Source organism: Haliotis asinina, chromosome 3 (genome assembly GCF_037392515.1).
Source record: "Haliotis asinina isolate JCU_RB_2024 chromosome 3, JCU_Hal_asi_v2, whole genome shotgun sequence".
Taxonomy (NCBI): Eukaryota; Metazoa; Mollusca; class Gastropoda; order Lepetellida; family Haliotidae; genus Haliotis; species Haliotis asinina.
Window position 1 is genome coordinate 68,054,411 of NC_090282.1, and position 18,696 is coordinate 68,073,106.

Sequence of the window (18,696 nt, forward strand, 5' to 3'; positions counted from 1 at the left end):
AGTTAAATGATGCAGTGTATACCAAGTCCTGGGATTCCTGAACAATTAAAAGCTTTTGGTTATATGTAATGATCTGGATAGACTTGATCTTCAGCAGCCCATGGTGGGATCAGGTGGGCACATCCCTAATTATTTAGATTATTGCTGATGATGTCAGTCGGTGTGGCCTAAGAGAATTTGGTCCCACGTACCTGACTGACCTTTGAATTTTGGTGTCGACCCTATTATTTTCAAGTGGTATGAATAGAATGTACTTTCGGATACCATTGTTTTTGCCCAGCACCAATGGACATTGGTCATTCTGATAGAGAAAGTGGACATGATGTTGCAAGCCTTGTTGAATAAAATAATTACATACTTTACTTCTGAAATCAGTGTGAAAAAAAAATCCAACCTGTCTGCCTACCTTAAATTTCAAACAGGTGTAATCGGAACCAGAACATTTGTTTGTTTGGCCTATATTGTATGTACGAGGCTGGATTATTTACATACTGTAGTCATATAGCTGGAATATTGATGACTGTGCCTTTATACAACAAACATGTCATAGCTTTTAGTGTTATTGTTCATATTGTGGTTATTATTTTGATCCTAACTTCAGCTTAGAGAGAGACATCATTTTACACTGTGGTTTCTGTTTCAAACATATACTTATAGTTGAGACTGATGATGTTGACGCAGCCCAAATTGTTTTCCCGGTCATTATTGAATAACTTAATGTCAGGTCAGTATAAAACTCAAATATGGTATGGTATGCCAGGCTTTAATACTGATAGACCTTCTAACCATGATAACCTTTACAATACATCTTCCTAATTGTTGCCAATTACCAAGCAACACTTATCATGCTTATGATAAATAGAAATAAATTATTCATATGGCATGTAAACATGATCAAAAAAAGGTGATAGATATAAGCACATAAAAAGTCCATCTTACCATATGTATCATGGTTTGTCATTTAGTTTGCCTCTGTAATGGACCATAGAACACGGTATCTGAAATGTCCCAAGCAATCATCAAGAGCAGAGACGCGTAAACAATTGTGAAGGTCCAGGGTAGAATAGGGTTGCATAAAAGGCGACTATGCTTATCTTAAGAGGCAACTAACAAGATCGGGTAGTTGGGCTCACTGACTTGGGTGACACATGCCGTCGGTTCCCAATTGTGCAAATTGATGGCCTTGCTGTTGATCACGGGATTGTCTGGTCCAGACTCGATTATTTACAGACCGCCGCCATATACAAGTATATTGCTGAGTGCAGCATAAAACTCAACTCACTCACTCTCAGAAGCCAGGGAGTTATTTCCTTGAACTAACAAAAGAAATCACTGGCAGATGAAACATGCATAGAAAGTGGAAAATACATTCTGATTATTGTAAGTAGGTGTGAAATTTTCCATGTTAAACCTAATAAACATATCCTGGTGTCTTCTTCATATTTGTGAGTCTGACACTGGTGCAAGTGTTCACCAGCTGACAAGGAGAGTGTTACCATGATAAACATGATAAATATTATCTCTTCCAATTATACTGGATGACAAGTTGACCTTAGCATTCTTTTGTTCTCATGCATTGACAGCGACAACAGTAATGAGGTGGAATTTATGTATATGTTAATATAAAACGCCAGTGTATGTGGCATTTAAGTTTTTGTCATATTTTCTAAATGTGCTTGGATTTATCAGGGATATGGACAGGCTACACTCTTTCAAATTGATTTTCCAGGTATTCTGCTGTAATGTTGAACAGAATGGTTTGTAGAAATCTGTTGAAACAGTCTTAGAAGCATGGATTGTGAAAGGCAGGGGCCATAAGCCATTTTTCACTTTAGAATAAAAAATGGCCCATTAAAATTTTAAGTATATAATTGATACAAGGCTAGTGGCCGATTCTAATTTCAGAAAATGTCCAATAATCCTGAAAATTACCCATGGTCAAAGTTGTCTATTCCAATCCCTGTAGAAGTATAAATATCTCTTATCCTGATCCTCACATTTGTATTATATATGTTTTCAAGTGTTGATATTAAAGATCCATGGTGAGCAATTGATAGTATAGTGCACCAAGGTCATAATGCCAAACTTGATATGATGCCATGTTTTCACCAGAACAGATTTCCTGCCTTTGTAATACCCTGGTTATAATGCCAAACTTGATATAATGCCATGTTTTAGCCAGAACAGATTTCCTGCCTATGTAATACCCTGGTTATAATGCCAAACTGAAAATAATGCCATGTTTATGCCAGAACAGATTTCCTGCCTATGTAATACCTGGTTATAATGTGAAACTGGACATAATGCCATGTTTTAGCCAGAACAGATTTCCTGCCTATGTACATGTAATACCCTGGTTATAATGCCAAACTGGACATAATGCCATGTTTTAGCCAGAACAGATTTCCTGCCTATGTACATGTAATACCCTGGTTATAATGCCAAACTGGACATAATGCCATGTTTTAGCCAGAACAGATTTCCTGCCTATGTACATGTAATACCCTGGTTATAATGCCAAACTGGACATAATGCCATGTTTTAGCCAGAACAGATTTCCTGCCTATGTACATGTAATACCCTGGTTATAATGCCAAACTGGATATAATCATGGTAATGCCAAATACCAATGGTTTTTGGAAAAAAGTCATTATCAAAGTCGATTTTTCCTGGTTATAATGCCAATTACACTGGCTGCATGTACTCTACCAGGGCTCCAGATAATTTTTCAACATGAGGAGTATGTACGCCTTATTTTTCCAGTACATGTATACGAGTACTGGGAAAGGTTAAAGTACAGTTAGACTATTGAATGAAATGGCATGTAAGCTATCTTGTGTTTCTTTTCATGTATGCACCACAACATTGCTACTCTGGTGTGGACAGGTCAGTAAACAATAAAGCAATACTTTCTCAGATAAATACACCCATAAATGATCGCATGATCGTTCACCACTGCTGTGGTGCATATCTGCTACTTTTTCTAATTTTTTTCCCTACCGTATCATGCATATTTGTTTATTGCCGATTCCACCCCTATCTAGAGCCCTCCTATACATAAATTAATGTATATAATGGTTCTTTGACATGCCTGAGATTAATTGACAAAACTTATTAATGCTTTCAGTAGTCTTGTAATATGATGGGATAACACATGTAACAATACACTTCCTGCCACCTACAGCAAGAAATCACCTGCAGCTCAGTCACCTTGTTGATTGAATAAGGCCTATAAATCTCCTACCTGGTTATAATGCCACCCAGGATATAAGGCCATCTTTTTCTCCTGGACATGTGGTGGCATTATAAATGGGATATACTGTATTTTTTGTGTGTAATCAGTAGTGACTAATGTAGACGGGGAAGTCAATCTCTTTGATATGGAGGGTTCACTTGTCATTGTGTCCCTAGAAATGAATCACTGTTTCAGTCTCAGGTTTGTCTATGACTCACTTAACATTGGTACTTAACACTGTTTTAGTGTAACTGGAAACTGCTGGCTTGCATTTTGCAATGTTCATCCATAGACGATAAAGGTTTTTGTAAGTTGTGTGTATTATGCGTTTTCCAAATTTATTCCAGAAATGGCTTTCACAGAAAATGTAAAGGTTAAACTCACATTCATTTATCTTGTTGATGAAACTGAATATAATATGAACACATGCATGTATCTTCAAGCCTGACTTTCCTTGATCATATTTGACTGTCATTAATATCATTAATATACTTCCTTGCTAGACTTTGCCAGTTCCTGAAGTAAGTGGGTATAGTAACACCAGTGAGTCTAAACTGTTGACAGGAAATACATGCCAGGGCTTCCATGATCATGTGGATTGAGTGTCTGCCTAGAAAGTGGTATGGTTCACACATTGTACTCAGGTTAGGAATCTAACCAGGGTAGTTTGTGTGATGATAACCTCAGGCCAGCCGTGGCATTGGGGAAGCCTAGTGGCTCGTCATGCTCAAGACCTGGTTTTGAGTCCCCATTTGGGCACAATGAAGCAAGCCACCCCCACATATTGTATCGGAATGAGTTATGTTCAAATTACCAGTGTTCACGCTAACACAGAAACCTGCATTTTTTTATGCAAAAATAAAATTGAACCACACAAAAAACATTTTGCGTGCATGTTTTGGACTCGTAGATTCTGATCTATCTGTAATTTTAAAACATACCTTAAAACTGCAACGTATAGACAAATAATACATTTTAACATGATTCAGGATTTTAATGACAGTTTCACGCGCAGAAGATTTGGACTGCATATTCATAAATATATTTCTGCATGCTCTCGTACAAAACTGGCCATGAACACTGGTTATGTAGTGAGTCCCTCCAGCATTAGCTCACCATACATGTTAGATTCCATGATGATAAATAACAGAGCACATGGAGCATGTTCAGCCTATTAACCAATAACAGAAAACTATGGAAAGAAGAATTGTGTGTATATTATAAGTTATCACATCGTGTCGAAGGAAATACTGGGTTTTATCAGTCCCGAGTAAGGTTGTATACAACCTTACGAGGCGAGGGGAATACAACCTTACGAGGCGAGGGGAATACAACCTTACGACTGATAAAACCCTGTATTTCCCTCGACACAATGTGATAACGCATTTATCTAGCTGAATGTTTTCACTAAATCAATATGAAACAACACGCATCAAATCGACTTGCTGCCATGTTGACACCAGCTGATCATTTGACCTCAATGCACCGCTCGTTACTAAAGGCTTGTCGATGCACGCTTTTCTCACTTCGTGTCGTCACCGAGGCGTAGCAGGGTGATATGACTTTCACAGCGGGAGTATACGACTTTTATACTCCCGCTGGCGGATCGTGATGGATGTACATGGTATTTTATCAGAGTCACGTGGACCAATGAAAACTCGACATTCTTACATGAGGCTAGATAAATATGTTTTATTGCATGTTGTAAGCCATTGATTATGAAGGTTAGCATCTTGTCAGGGGTTCACATTTTTTGTTAAAAGCCACTTGCCACAGGGCAAGTGATTCTAAGAAAGTAACTTGTCCTGACTAATTTTCCACTTACACTGATTTTATGACATAATGTTTAATGTTAATGTTTTCTGGACTATTTATTGAAAAGTGATAAATTTCAAGGAATGCTAGCCCTACTTTATTATTATTGCGAGATTTACTAGCTACAGTCGAATGATATGAAATCTAAGTTTATTTGCATTTTGAATCCATCAGTGGAAATTACCTTGTAATTCATGGACAAGTAAGATACCATTGTTTGATTGCCCAAAATGAAAACTGACTGGTCCCGGGCGTCAGATGATGGGATTTTATGGACTAAAAGCAGCATAAAACCATTTTCACTCTCACTAACTCTTTCAATGTTTGTAGTGAAATGAAGCATATTTTATAGTTTAAATTAAAGCCAGCCAGACTGTTATCTTTAAGAACTTGTCCAGACCTACTTAGAGTTTGAAATCCAGTCTCTTTCCTGCATCAGGTGATAGGGTTTGTGTTTTCTTCTTCCCAGTTAGTCTGAATTGATGAAGTAAGGACGTCATAAAAGTCCGCTTTGAACAATATCTTTCAAAATAATCATGCCAAGGTTTCCTATAAATTCCAGGTCCATTATGTGTTTAGTTGAGATAATTGTGTCTGCTGAATCATGGCACTATCAAGTACCCTGTGGCAGTCAGGATACACATTGTCATACCACTGACCTGATTACACTTGCTCTCGTCACAGTTCACTTGTGAAGTTGATGAGTTTAGAATGACTTGAGTGGTCCTTACTTTCTGTGGACCTGCTCCACCCTCAAGTCTCAATGGGAATAGCAATCACTGAAAGAGGCACTCACACAGTCACACGGGACTATACGTTTACATGGTTTAGTTTCAAGGCAACGTCAACATCAGCTGTTTTTCTGTTTTGAATAGGACTCCTATCTCCAGGTCTTTTGACTTTGTATCTCATTTGGGGCAACAAATTCCAGTGTAATCCTTTGGTGCCATTTGTTGTTTGGTTACATTATCATTCCAAAGCTTATGATTTCGGACAAGTGCAGAAATAAGACAGTATTTAAGTAACAAATGTCTGTGGTATATACCTGATATAGAATGTTATGGTTTTACTCTCTATGGAATCTGTAAGGTTTTATAGCGTTTCTTTGAGAATTTTAAGTGTCATCACACATACTCTTGATCATCAGAGTAAACTGTCATCAATTCCTGTGTACAGTAATCATGGTATGTGTTCGTTCATGTTGTCTAAGATGGGCATTTCAGTGTTACGTCCATATGACCCAGGCTGCGAATTTGTGAGATTCCTGCTGTTTACATACACTCCTGCAAAAGGTGAAAATCTGTGCCCGCCTTGTCACACAGTATGTATGACAGTCCGAAAGTGTGAGCCATAGATAGGCAACCCCCTTCAACAATCCAAATTAAGGATGCCAGATCTAAGTAATTTCCTTACACTGCTGGTGTTGCAGCATGGAACCCTAAGAAAGAGAGAGATCTATTTCATATGAGTTGGGTCAAAGGTCAGGCAAGAAAACTCATGTGAATAGTTCAGAGTTGTGACGGCATCAACATTACAGGAAATACCTATCTTTAGTCAGTATGTGATCCCTTCTGCTTGGTGTCAAGTCCCCCTCTTCTGTAACAGTTACGAAACTCCTAGATGCAACCCTGTTTTTAAGACCGGCTGGTTCATTTCAAGGTTCCCACAAGTTGCATTCAAACTCTTGCTGTACACCAACACATGTCAGGGTCCAAATTGTGTGAGATTTAATCATGTCAGTAGTTCCTCCTGGTGGAAAATTATGAAATACTTTATTATGTTCAGAGCTGTTGTCTTTTAATGATCACAGTCTTTGTCAGTCAGTTGACAAACAGTATGGATTCCATGATAGAAGGGTTAGTTCCCACAAAGTAGAATTCTGAAAAACATTGGAGTGCGCTTTGGGGGCATTTCTTGCAAGTCAAACAAAGGCCATTCTGTTTTTACAGGCACAAGGTAGGTAAGAAAAGATGAAGTGGAAAAGCAATGAAATAGGTCTAAAGTGATATTTGACATTTCATGATATAATTTACTAGTATTTGGTTTTAACCATTTTGGTGGTGTTACCACAATTAATCACAAGATAAAAACATATCATATTACATATCAATATATCAAATATTGCAACAACTATTACCAATAACAAATATATATTCAATTATATGTACAGTTCAGTTCTGACTATTAAGTAATTACTGTATCAATATCACTATAGACTCACAATTCAGATTACACATGTTACATCAGTCTAAGCAAGTTTCATTCTGTGAGATACCCTCTCTAAGTAAAACAACATATCAATAATGTCAACTGTAAGTCTAGGTTCCAGGGTGGACAGTTCTCTCTAGAAGTCTTCAGGTTTCGTTTTCTTTGGGGGCAATGTCTGCCTGCACTATATTGCAGTTAATTAGTTTGTGCTTCCTCCAAGAATTTTATCAGGTTATTCTTTTAAGTTGATTATTTTTCTGTGAATATTAAAGGCGTTGTGTCTTGATGGTAGAATCGTGGACAGGTTCAACTTTGTTCTGGTTTTCACAGTAGGTAAGTTCTGTGTGTCCGTTCATGATGGTGTCCATGTGATAATTGTAACATTACGTAATAGTTTGTATCTGAATAGAGTTATCACTAGTGAAAAAATAGTGTAGGGCATTTTCACTCTGATATCCACACGAGCAACATGGACTGTGCGTTAAATGTCTGATATACATATCTCCGTTTAAGTTTGGGAACTTGTAATTGATCTCTCTTAACTGTGATTGAGCCATTGTGAAAATGATACCAGCTATTGTAACTCGGTGGTATTCATAGAATCTGTAAGACATGCATGTACTGTATAGCACTGATTGAGTGAACATATTAATCAGTATCACAGTCTCAGTGAGCTAAACTCAAATTCAAATCATATTCTATGACATAGTTCAGTATTTCACCCAGTGACTTAATCCCTTATAAAAACACTGGCACAGCATCTAGGAGACTATACTGTAGTAACAAAATTCTCCTTCCTGGGAATACCTGTTAGAAGAGGAAGTTAATCACTGTTGTATTCTGATCTGTTTATACTGTAACCATGATCAGGAACAAAATAGTTAACTAAACCTTACTGGTAGAAATCAAGCGTGAGATCAACATGATATTATTAGTAGACGTTACGAGGTAATTCAGGTAGGACAGTGTTGTCATGGTTACAAATAAAGACAGTGTTGTCATGGTTACAAATAAAGACAGTGTTGTCATGGTTACAAATAAAGACAGTGTTGTCATGGTTACAAATAAAGACAGTGTTGTCATGGTTACAAATAAAGACAGTGTTGTTATGGTTACAGATATTGTTTCTGTAGTGTTATTCTAAGACACAATTTACAATGTCATTGATAGGTGAACAAGTCACGCAGATATGAAAATAGTGCATAATTTGTGTGCCAGGCCATGGTAAATATTGACATAGCACAAGTGTTTTTACCCTGGTGACACGGCTAGAATTATACAAACAATACTCATTATGATTCAGTTAACAGAAAGTGTGATAAATTTGGCCAATTCAAGTGACTGAAACCCAATTTTGCCGTCCATCAAGCTATATATTGGTGGCACTCAGTCTTAACATGAATTTTGAATGTATGTATGTATGACAGGAAATAAAGCTGAATGCTCAGCTATTCTCGCAGTTATGAGAGTGTGGGAAATCCAGCATGGTTGCAACTGTTTGGTTTGATTCATCAAAAATCAAATCTGACATTCTATTTATCATTTATGATATGTGATGACCATTATCACAATTTCAACTTGATATTTGAATGCCTATTCAAATTATCTCCACAGAGGCAGAACTTAATTTTGACAACTTGAGTAGTTTCAGGTGTTGAAATAAGGCGAAACATGATTGCTTGATGCATGACTAATTATCCAATGAGAACTATTAGTGGACTTTGTCAAGTTGATGATGGATTTCACGCTAAAAAAGTCAACTCTGAGAGTTAAATGAAATCTGATTGTTTTACTTATATGAAGAATAGAATCGAAAATGATAAATCAACTGTTCAATATCGAAAATTGAATTGAACCAGGGTCTGTGTGGATCTTTGCAGTCTTAAAATTCAGCGCTGATTTTTTTTACAGTGAATTGAAACAACATAATTGTTGTTAAAATGTATGGGCACGCTCATTTTCACGAAGGCACGCCTAAATTATCTGTCCATTGTCCAAAGCCATCCTTTGAAAAAATTGCATTTCTGTCTGTCATGTTTTACTGGTGTTTTCGTTGCCATTGTTACTGCAGCACTATTGCGAAAAAATTTGCCAGAACAATCATTGGATCACGCTCACTCTAATCCAGTTCCGTTATTGCAATAGCTTTCAAACTAAGCCGGAAAGTGGGGCAGGTGACCATGAAATGTTGTTTGTCTGTCTTGGAAGTTCCCTGCCTGTACTTTTGATTCATAAATTGCATTTTTCTGACATAAATATGCATTTACAAATATTTTTGTTTCAACCTTGAATTAATTCAGCAAATAAAAAAACCAAAACAACCAGTATGGAATTAGATACTTGGTCATATTCCCAGCCTGTTACATTTGAAAAGAGATAAATTGCAGTATTCCTCTTCAGGAGTTCAAACATTTTATAAAAAGCCACTTGTCCCATAGTGACTTTTACAAAAAGTAAGTTTTCCTGACTAAGTTTCCACTTGCCCTGATTTTATGACATAATTATGATGTAATCAATCAACATGCCGTTTGATGTTAATGTTTGGTGGACTATTTATTGAGAAGGGATAAATAGTAAAGAAAGATAACTCTACTTTATTATTATTGCAAAATTTATTAGCTGCAATTTGACCATTCTCTTCACACAGAGGTTACTCTTGTCACATCTTCCTACATAACCTCTGTTCTAATACGGCCCTTTCATGGTGCGAGTGTTCAAGACTCATGATTGGAGATATTCAGATTTAGTTGTGCAATCAGAGACAGGAGTAACATCTCTGGGCTGAGAATGCATTTTGACCAGATATGAAATGAAATCCATGTTTATTTGCAGTTTCAAACCGTAAGCAGAAATTATCTTGCTTATTATAGCTTCTTGCATTCTATTTGTGCAAAGCTTCCAAAGGGGAAGTATGTAAACATATCAGCCAGACAATTGGGTCGGGTGGAGCATTTTTTTCAGGAAGCTTGACACAAAAGTTACCAGCATGGGGCAGGTCATTATCTCAATCACTGAATCCAGTTGAATGAGTTTGGTTTACAGTGTTTACATGAGATTGCAACAATTGACATTAATTTACCGATTTGAATGACACATAGGTATAATGTATATAGTTTTGTTTAGGTTCGTTCCTGGTGACCATTACGCTGGCTGTGCAGGTTCTGCACGGAGATTTGGGGTTGGACCGCAGCACCCACACAAACATGCCCATGGATCCAGACAACAATGCACAGGTAAGCAACAACAATGCACAGGTAAGCAACAACAATGCACAGGTAAGCAACAACAATGCACAGGTAAGCAGCATCACTTGTCTCATCCGGCAAATAGATGCCATGTCACAGCTTCTTATCATATTTCATCAGTTCTTCTGATCATTATCTGGTGCGGACAGACGGTTTGGTAAATTGGTAATTCTACATAGCTGGATTATGACAGATGTTTCTTTTATTATTTTTATACCCCACTTAAGACGTAATGGGGGTATATAACATGAATGGTGTATATACCATTCCTTCTGTCCTGAATATTTGTCCAGAGCATATCTCTTAAATTTTGCATGCTAGGTTTACCAAACTTCACACATGGTAATCATTACCCACAGATGTGCCTTTTACTAATTTCAAGTTTATCAGAATTTTTTGCTGTTCAATGGAAACACGACTTAGTGAAAAATGTGTTCAGTGGTTTAAATGGTTACCTTGGCTTTAGCATTTCAGCGGTACATGCTAGCTTCACCAAACTTAATACACAAGTTAATCATGACCGACATATTCTAAGGTTTATCAGAATTTCAGTTTTGCTGTTTCCGTGGAAACGTGACTTGGGGCAAAATATGTTTGATGATTATCTTTCCTTGGAACATATCTCTAAAGCTATACATGCTAGTCACATTTTTCCTTATCCTGACTCATGCTTAATTGCTTACTCTCCTCTTCCTGGCGAAGGTAGTAGAACGCCTGAAATCCCTTGAAGTTCCTTTCTAAAAGAAGCGGACGTAAAATCACACTCACCCATGTATTACCTCCCTTTCCCTTCACCATGTCCACGTGGCCAGCTGACTGTCATGATACTACATTCTCTCCCTATTGCCCAACGAGGGCGGGGCGGAGGCACCTGGGGCCCCTTACATGGTGATAAGTCTTTCATTCTTTTGGTTTTTCTAACTAAATTTGTGCTGTATGCATTTTGGGGCTTGTACATATTTGTTATTATCATACATTTTGTGATTTTCGTTGATCCGGACATACTTTGCCCGGCGTGTAAACCTTTATGTTCTGCTCATACTCGTGTATTTTGCATTAAATTGTCTGAAGCAGAATTCTTTTTATATTTATGGTCTGTTCACAGACATGCTAGAGATAAGCAAGGTCAGCTCGCATTAGCCATGTCTAAATCTAGTGAAATAAAGTCAGGTAACCGTTTAATAATTGATGCTGAGATTCATTCCCGCAAGATGCCAGCCGTATCTCCAAGGTTGTGTCCAGGGTCGGGCGATTCCCCTCCGAAGACTCAGAAGAGACCATCTGTTGAGACAGGACCGTCTCAGACAAAGAAAATCAAGAAGTCAAAGTCGTCATTTGTAAGATCATCGTAGAATCATCCCTCATTGATGAAGAAAAAATTTGGGGAGGAGACAGTCCCCTTAGAAGAACTTCAATTTTTTTACAAGTCTCTGTTAATGATACGAAGTGAGGATACCACTCATTGAACATCGGCAACTAGATCGATACCGACGGCGTCTTGAACGCCTCAGAACACATCTCATCTACAACAGACATTGCAGATGTCAACTTCATTCACAGGCATCGTAGACAACTCTTCAACACAGTCGTCAATGCATGCACTGCGCAATAGCTCTGATATCGACGATTTCTGAAAAGTTATCTATGGCATTCAAGTCAGTATCCAAGTTTCAACAACAAGAAGATCATCAGCAGTCCCCGCAAGGATCTTTCAAGATAGGCAACATTCGGACAACGGGCTCAATTTAGACTCGCACCTCAAGTTCAGCAATCCTGCGAACGAGGAAGACTGAATGCTCCTGTCAACTTTCGTCTCTCAGAAGAAGAATCAGCAGTTTACGTCCAAACACCTTGTCTGAATGCTTGATAACTTTCGCCAACCATTACCTGCGAGACATAACCATGGAGGTTATCACTGGCATTCATCAGTTTGAACCACTTGTCATTGCTCAGCAACAGCAGTTCCCGGACGATGCTCACTTAACTTACCTGATTTATCACGTGACTTGTGGAAGCCAGATGCTCTGCGGTGTATATTGGTGGAAAGTCTATGCGCACATCTTGAACAGACTAGTATAAGTGATCATGACCTTGTATTCATTATGAAGATAATTAACATCAAGAAAGGTCGCAACTAGCTTCGACTGTTATATTGTGATATTTAGTTGCATCAGAAACTAACAAGACACTAGCTATATTAGTGTCATCACGTACCAGTCAACGAAACTTTTTTGACTGGATGTGATTCCCCCCCAGAATCTACAACGAATATGAGAAGAATTATCGCTGTTATAAGTTCTCGTTTGGGGGGGAATTATTGGACGTAATTTACAACAGACAGCAGAATCCAGCATGGTCTGACCCACCACCCTTTCCGTCGGATTCTGTAAGCAAATAAGCATGTGTCAGGATAAGAAAAAATATGTAATTTTCTGAATAAAATTGATATTTTATACTTATCCTGACTCATGGCGAAAGCCCCTCCAGCCGCCCCTCACAGACATATTGAGTTCTCGTATTCTCATGTCGGGCAATTAAAGGAGAGAGTGAAGTATTTCGGCAGTCAGCTGACCATGTGGAGGGAAAGGGAGGTAATGCTTGGGTGAGTGTGATTTTACGTCCGCTTCTTATAGAAGGGAACTTCAAGGGATTTCAGGTGTTCCACTACCTTTGCCAGGCAGAGGAGGTAAGCAATTAAGCATGAGTCAGGATAAGTATATATGCATGCTTGTCTCAAAGTTGGAAGCTGTGCTCACTTCTACATTTGCCATGCTTGTATAAGACCTGTCATAAACTCTCCTGTTGGCTAAACCATGGCAGGGATAAGCTTGCCACAGTGATGCTGAAACTTCAGACTGAATATATATATTAGTGCAAAGACGAAACATCAAAAACCAATTCAGAATCACAGCACAGGCACTACCTGTCATCAAGGACTGCTATCATATGATCTTTCCTTGCCTTCAGCACAACTTAATAGTCTGAGGCAGCAGACGACCAGGAGTATGCCGGTAGTCTCTGAATCTGATTTCTGCTTGCAGGCAAATGGTCCATGGACCCAGGGCATGGAGGTAATTGCCAACTACAACTTCCCTGGCAAGTCACATGAAGACCTTCCCTTTCAGAAGGGGGATATTCTCTGTATAGTTCGATCAACACGGGTGAGTTTTTAAGATCAGATTCTTGATTGATTTGTATACGTGATCATTGAATATGGAAATGCTTCAGGATAGGACAAAACTAAGTCTTTGTTATTTGCCATGTATATCCAGTTGTTACACTGATTATTATATATGTTGTGAAATGCTGCAACATTTATGATTTTTCTGAAAGGGAAAAGATATTAAAGTGAAATTGAAATGGACTTTTTAGTTGGACGTATGTTGCAACTATGATGATAGTAACACTTGCCTTTATTCTGTTGGGGCATCAATAGAATTGTTCCCCAAACTTTCATAGTGTATTGCTGGTTGTAAGCGAAAGTGATGTGTAATCAGTGATTGTGTTGGGAGTCGGAAACCAAATCCACTATCGATTATTAGAGAACTTGTGGTAAATGATTATTGGTTATAATTGAACCAAGTACATTTTTAATGTAATCACCAATTTTAAGGGTTCCACATTTTTTTTCTGATTAATGTTACTATAATTATTCTGTTTATTTATGCAGCTAATATTTATCAGTATATTTCATTGTTTTCTTTATGAATGTTAAGTTTATTTGTAGACAGTTTACAGTAATATTTGTAATATTTATCATTATGATGAAAACGAAACTATGACTATCAGTAATTATTTCTAATCTTTCTTTTGATTGATTTCAATTATTTTTGATCATCAGAACACCACTAGTCAGTGGTCAGACTGGTTACTTGTTTGTCAGCTGGTTAATTCGTCATGCCAAAGACCGGGGTTCGATTCCCTACATGGGCTCAGTGTGAGATGTCCATTTCTGGTGTCCCCCACGGTAATATTGTTGGAATACTGCTAACTCACTCACTCATTCACTCTTGTATTGCTGACAGTTGTGTTAACAATGTTAACCCACTTGTGTTTTCTGTGTATATTTTATTAAAAGTCTTGCAGCCATTCCAAACCTTTTCAGCTCACATTAGCATTCTTGCCAGTTGTTCTCGATGCAGAGTGGAAATGAAATTTCAAACAGAAATTATACATGCTCCCTGAAACTAAATGCCTTGTATCAGGAGGGAAAAAGCAACAAACTGACTAACCGGAGATGGTTTATTGGTTAGCTACCCAGTGCATGCTCTATAGGAGCATATAAATGGGTTGTGTTTTCAATGAAGTGTTCTGAGGCAGTGCAGAGGGAAGGATGTCAAAAATTTCACTTACACTCTGGGTCGAAAAGCATCAAAAACAGTGTGCAGGAATGCAGTATGAGATGGAAAAATGGCAAAGTATCATTTTTAAAAAAAAATTCTTTGTGGCTGATTTGGTTTTTTTTTCTCATTTTGAAGGATCCAAACTGGTATCGTGCCAAAGACAGCAGTGGCAAGGAAGGGATGATCCCAGCCACATATGTACAGCCCCGCACCTCTGTACCCCTCCATGCAATGCCGTATGTACCCTAGTACAACCAAGATATATAACTTCTCAGAACAGCATTTACAGGAACTAATTGGGAAAAAAATACATGTATTATTGTCATTCAGTTTCTCAAAATTAACACATCTGAAATGAACTTTATTATTATTTCTATTCAGGAGTCTTCACATTTGTTTTAATATAAAACGTGTGCTTCAAAGTTTGCCTAGGAAATATCTATCCCCAATCCGTGTATCACCTGTGTCTTCTAGGTGTCACTGTTGTAGAAATTGTCTTATGCTGTTTTGATTCTGATTACGAATAGTTCTCTAGTAGCTTCTTGTATGAGGTGACTGAATAGGTTGGTTGGTTGTGTTTGGTGACCTTATTGACATGTCAACATGTAATGATACTGTTCAGTGCTGTTTGTGGTATAAGTCACTTGTTTGTCAGATCCAGACTTGGTGTTTTGTTAGCTGCTGTCGTATAGCGTCAGTATTGCTGAGTATGACATTGAACAGGAAACAAACAGATCTGGTGATGATGGCCACTGGATAAGATGCTAACCTCATGGTTTGTTTATTGTCAAGAAATTTGTCCATACTCATATCGAAGGGATTCCATTGTTCCGTGATGGTGTCATGTATCTCTCTGTCATTGCACAATGTCATGTTATTGCTTCAATTTAAGTACATGTTAAAGTATGGGAGTTATGAGGTCAAAGACACATTGGATGTACGGTGTGCACTGACCATGTTTCCAAAATCTATATTCCAGTCGTCCTGGAAATGAGTGGTTTTGTTCATCAGGTCTGCTTTGATGGAATGGGTGAGAATGGCAATCTTTTTGTTTCATGAGATGGTGTTGATGTTAATTACTATTAATAATAGTAATGGTACATTTCCTTTATCGCTGTACCATTGTGTTGTAGAGATGTCACTGTTGTAGAGGTTGCTATTTACAGAACAAATGGGTATAAGATCAACATGTCAGAAGTTCCACGATGTTTGTATGGTTTGCCTGATAGGATTTCACAATGTCTGCTTTTTGTCATGAAGCTGGCAGGATCAAGCCTGCCATCTTGTAAATTCAGAGGGTTTAGCTCACAGGTCTTCATTAAGAGCTCAAAGGGACAATCTTCTCATGTTGACGATATCAGCGACTAACCTCACTGAGTCTACTGTTCTCTTGTAGATGGTATCATGGTCGTATGACACGGGAAGAAGCAGAACGTCTGTTGAAATTTCAGGAGGATGGAGTGTTTTTGATTCGTGACAGTGTACATTACCATGGCGACTACACGTTGTCAGTTGTGTATGAGGGGAGAGTTGATCATTATCGGGTGTTGGCTCGTAACAGAGAACTGGAAGTGGATGGAGGAGATTGCACATTTCACAATCTGATCGAGTTGGTTCAGGTAGCCTGGATGTCTCTTGTGTAGCCTTGTCTCCCTCTCACACAGCAAGACAAGCATTAGTCTGTATCCCCCTAATACATTAGGACCTGTGTCAAGACAGTCAGACTGGCTGGCTGGTGTCGCACATCAGGACTAGCTCACCTATGTGTCTGGCTGGTGTCACACATCACGACCAGCTCACCCATATGTATGGCTGGTGTCACACATCTGGATCAGCTCACCTATATATCTACCTGGTGTCACACATCAGCACTGGTACACCCATGTGTCTGGCTGGTATCACATCAGGACTAGCTCACCCATGTGTCTAGCTCAGTAGCTGGTGCCAAACATCAGGACTAGGTCATTCATTTGTCTAACAGGTGTCACACATCAAGACCAGCTCACCCATGTGTCTAGCTGGTGTCACATCAAGACTAACACACCTGTTTGCTAGCTGGTTTCATCCATGAAAGGTAGCACATGGCCAGCCTGTCTCAGATCAGTGAACATTTCATGGCTGCAAAAGTAGTAAACCCCAGAGTCATGGTTGAACTTTACTTCCATCTTGGGATTTAAATAGTTTTATGCCATGATGTCCATTGTTTTAGAAACTATTCCATGGATGTAAATCTAGAATGGGTTTGTCTCTGTACTTCATGCGTCATCCACAATTATTAAGTCAAGTAGGTTATGCTGCTTTTAGCAATGTCAGCTAGACTGAAAGACATTTTTATAGGCCATGGTTTGGGACAAGCAGCTACAAGTCCCATAGACTAATTATTTTATCGCAAAGTGTAATTTTATGGAATTAACTGGTCAGAAATGAATTGTGGACTAGACAGGTCTGTCTGTTTCTGGACAACCGACCTGCTGCTTGTCTTGGAGTGTGAGAGGGGCAGTGGAGTTGTCATTGTGTGCACGGTGTCCTAGGTTAGTGTACAGAGCACAAAGTCATGTGTGTTTGAACATCTAATCATGTGGAAGTTTGTTGTTGGTCCTAGTCACCATTTTGTCCAGTGCATTGTGGGTACGAACCATGTACTGTGCACATCCCTGTGTGGTTCCCTCCCCTTGACACAGCCTGGCATGAACCCACCTTAGTTATGTCTTGATGCTTGACGGAATCCAAGCTTTTGCATTTCACCGGTGTGTTTAACGGATTGAGCATGTCTGGTGTCGTGTGTGATATAACATTAACATTATAACTTGTCGTATTTCCTCACACTTTAAGGAAAAACATATTAACACATTGAACTGTTCCAGTTCACTCACATGATTTGGTCTTTTTGGAGCTGATGCATTCTTTCCTTGTATATCTGCATCTTGTTTCTACTTATATCGCCATGATTGCTATTCATCATGTTTGGCATCTTTTCGATATTCCCAGCACTATGCTATTTTTGAATGTATGTGCTAAGAGAAACTTATGTGCTCACATACGCATGACATATCCTTTCTCCAGTTCATTCATTACTTTACTCTCTGGTGATACAGTTTGCCCTGCAGAGTTGCACCCCTTAGCTGTGGTAGGATCTGCAGATTGGGGGTTTGAATTCCAGATTTTTATTCATTGTAGCCCTTGGTTTGCCAGCCCATGTAAAGTGGTAACAGTTGACTTTGTCACTTTGGTCTTTCTTTCTGCTCTTAGCTGGCTGTCAGTCATATCACAGACAGCTTACTCACTCCTTTATCCTTACACTGAACATCTTCATGACAGCTCATCAGACATTTGCTGATGGCATCATTTCAATTGATTGGTAATATGTATCAACAACATGATGGTGAGTGCAATTATTTGTATTATTCACTCTCTGGATTTGCAAGTTTAGGATGTGAATCTAGGTTTTGCTGCAGATATATATTATTGTGATGGTTGTTTCTACTGTATGATTTCACAGCCAAAAGAATTTGATTTTCTTCATTTAAATGTCTGTCTACATAAGAGTTAGTTTCAAATTTTATGACATTCTTGACTGGTGGTTTTCTAGGTGGTGTAAGTGATGATCTGAACTGACAAAAATGTAACCTTGAACCTGGCCCCTCTTCCGAGTGACAGAATCAACCACAGTCGAGTTTCATTGGTTCAAGTCACCTCTGTTTTACTTTGTCATGCTGTTGACTTTGTTGTGAGGAAAACTGCCTGTTCTTCATGGATAGCATGTTGCTCGGCTAGATTATCCTTGTCTGTTGCAATCAATACAACATCCTGTTGCATCTATTACATCCTCGTCAGCCAAGGGTAGTTTTAC

At 38.5% G+C, this 18,696-nt stretch overlaps 1 protein-coding gene across 1 annotated transcript in view; it reads left to right on the forward strand.

Moving 5' to 3' along the window:
* LOC137278366 (tyrosine-protein kinase CSK-like) overlaps window positions 1–18,696 on the forward strand; it is a 34,289-nt gene that overhangs the window by 3,722 nt on the left and 11,871 nt on the right. Inside the window, exons 2-4 of the mRNA XM_067810655.1 lie at window positions 10,382–10,491; window positions 13,545–13,664; window positions 14,982–15,082. Coding sequence (XP_067666756.1) covers window positions 10,462–10,491; window positions 13,545–13,664; window positions 14,982–15,082 — 251 coding nt within the window. The 5' untranslated portion in view covers window positions 10,382–10,461. The remainder of the gene's footprint in view (window positions 1–10,381; window positions 10,492–13,544; window positions 13,665–14,981; window positions 15,083–18,696) is intronic.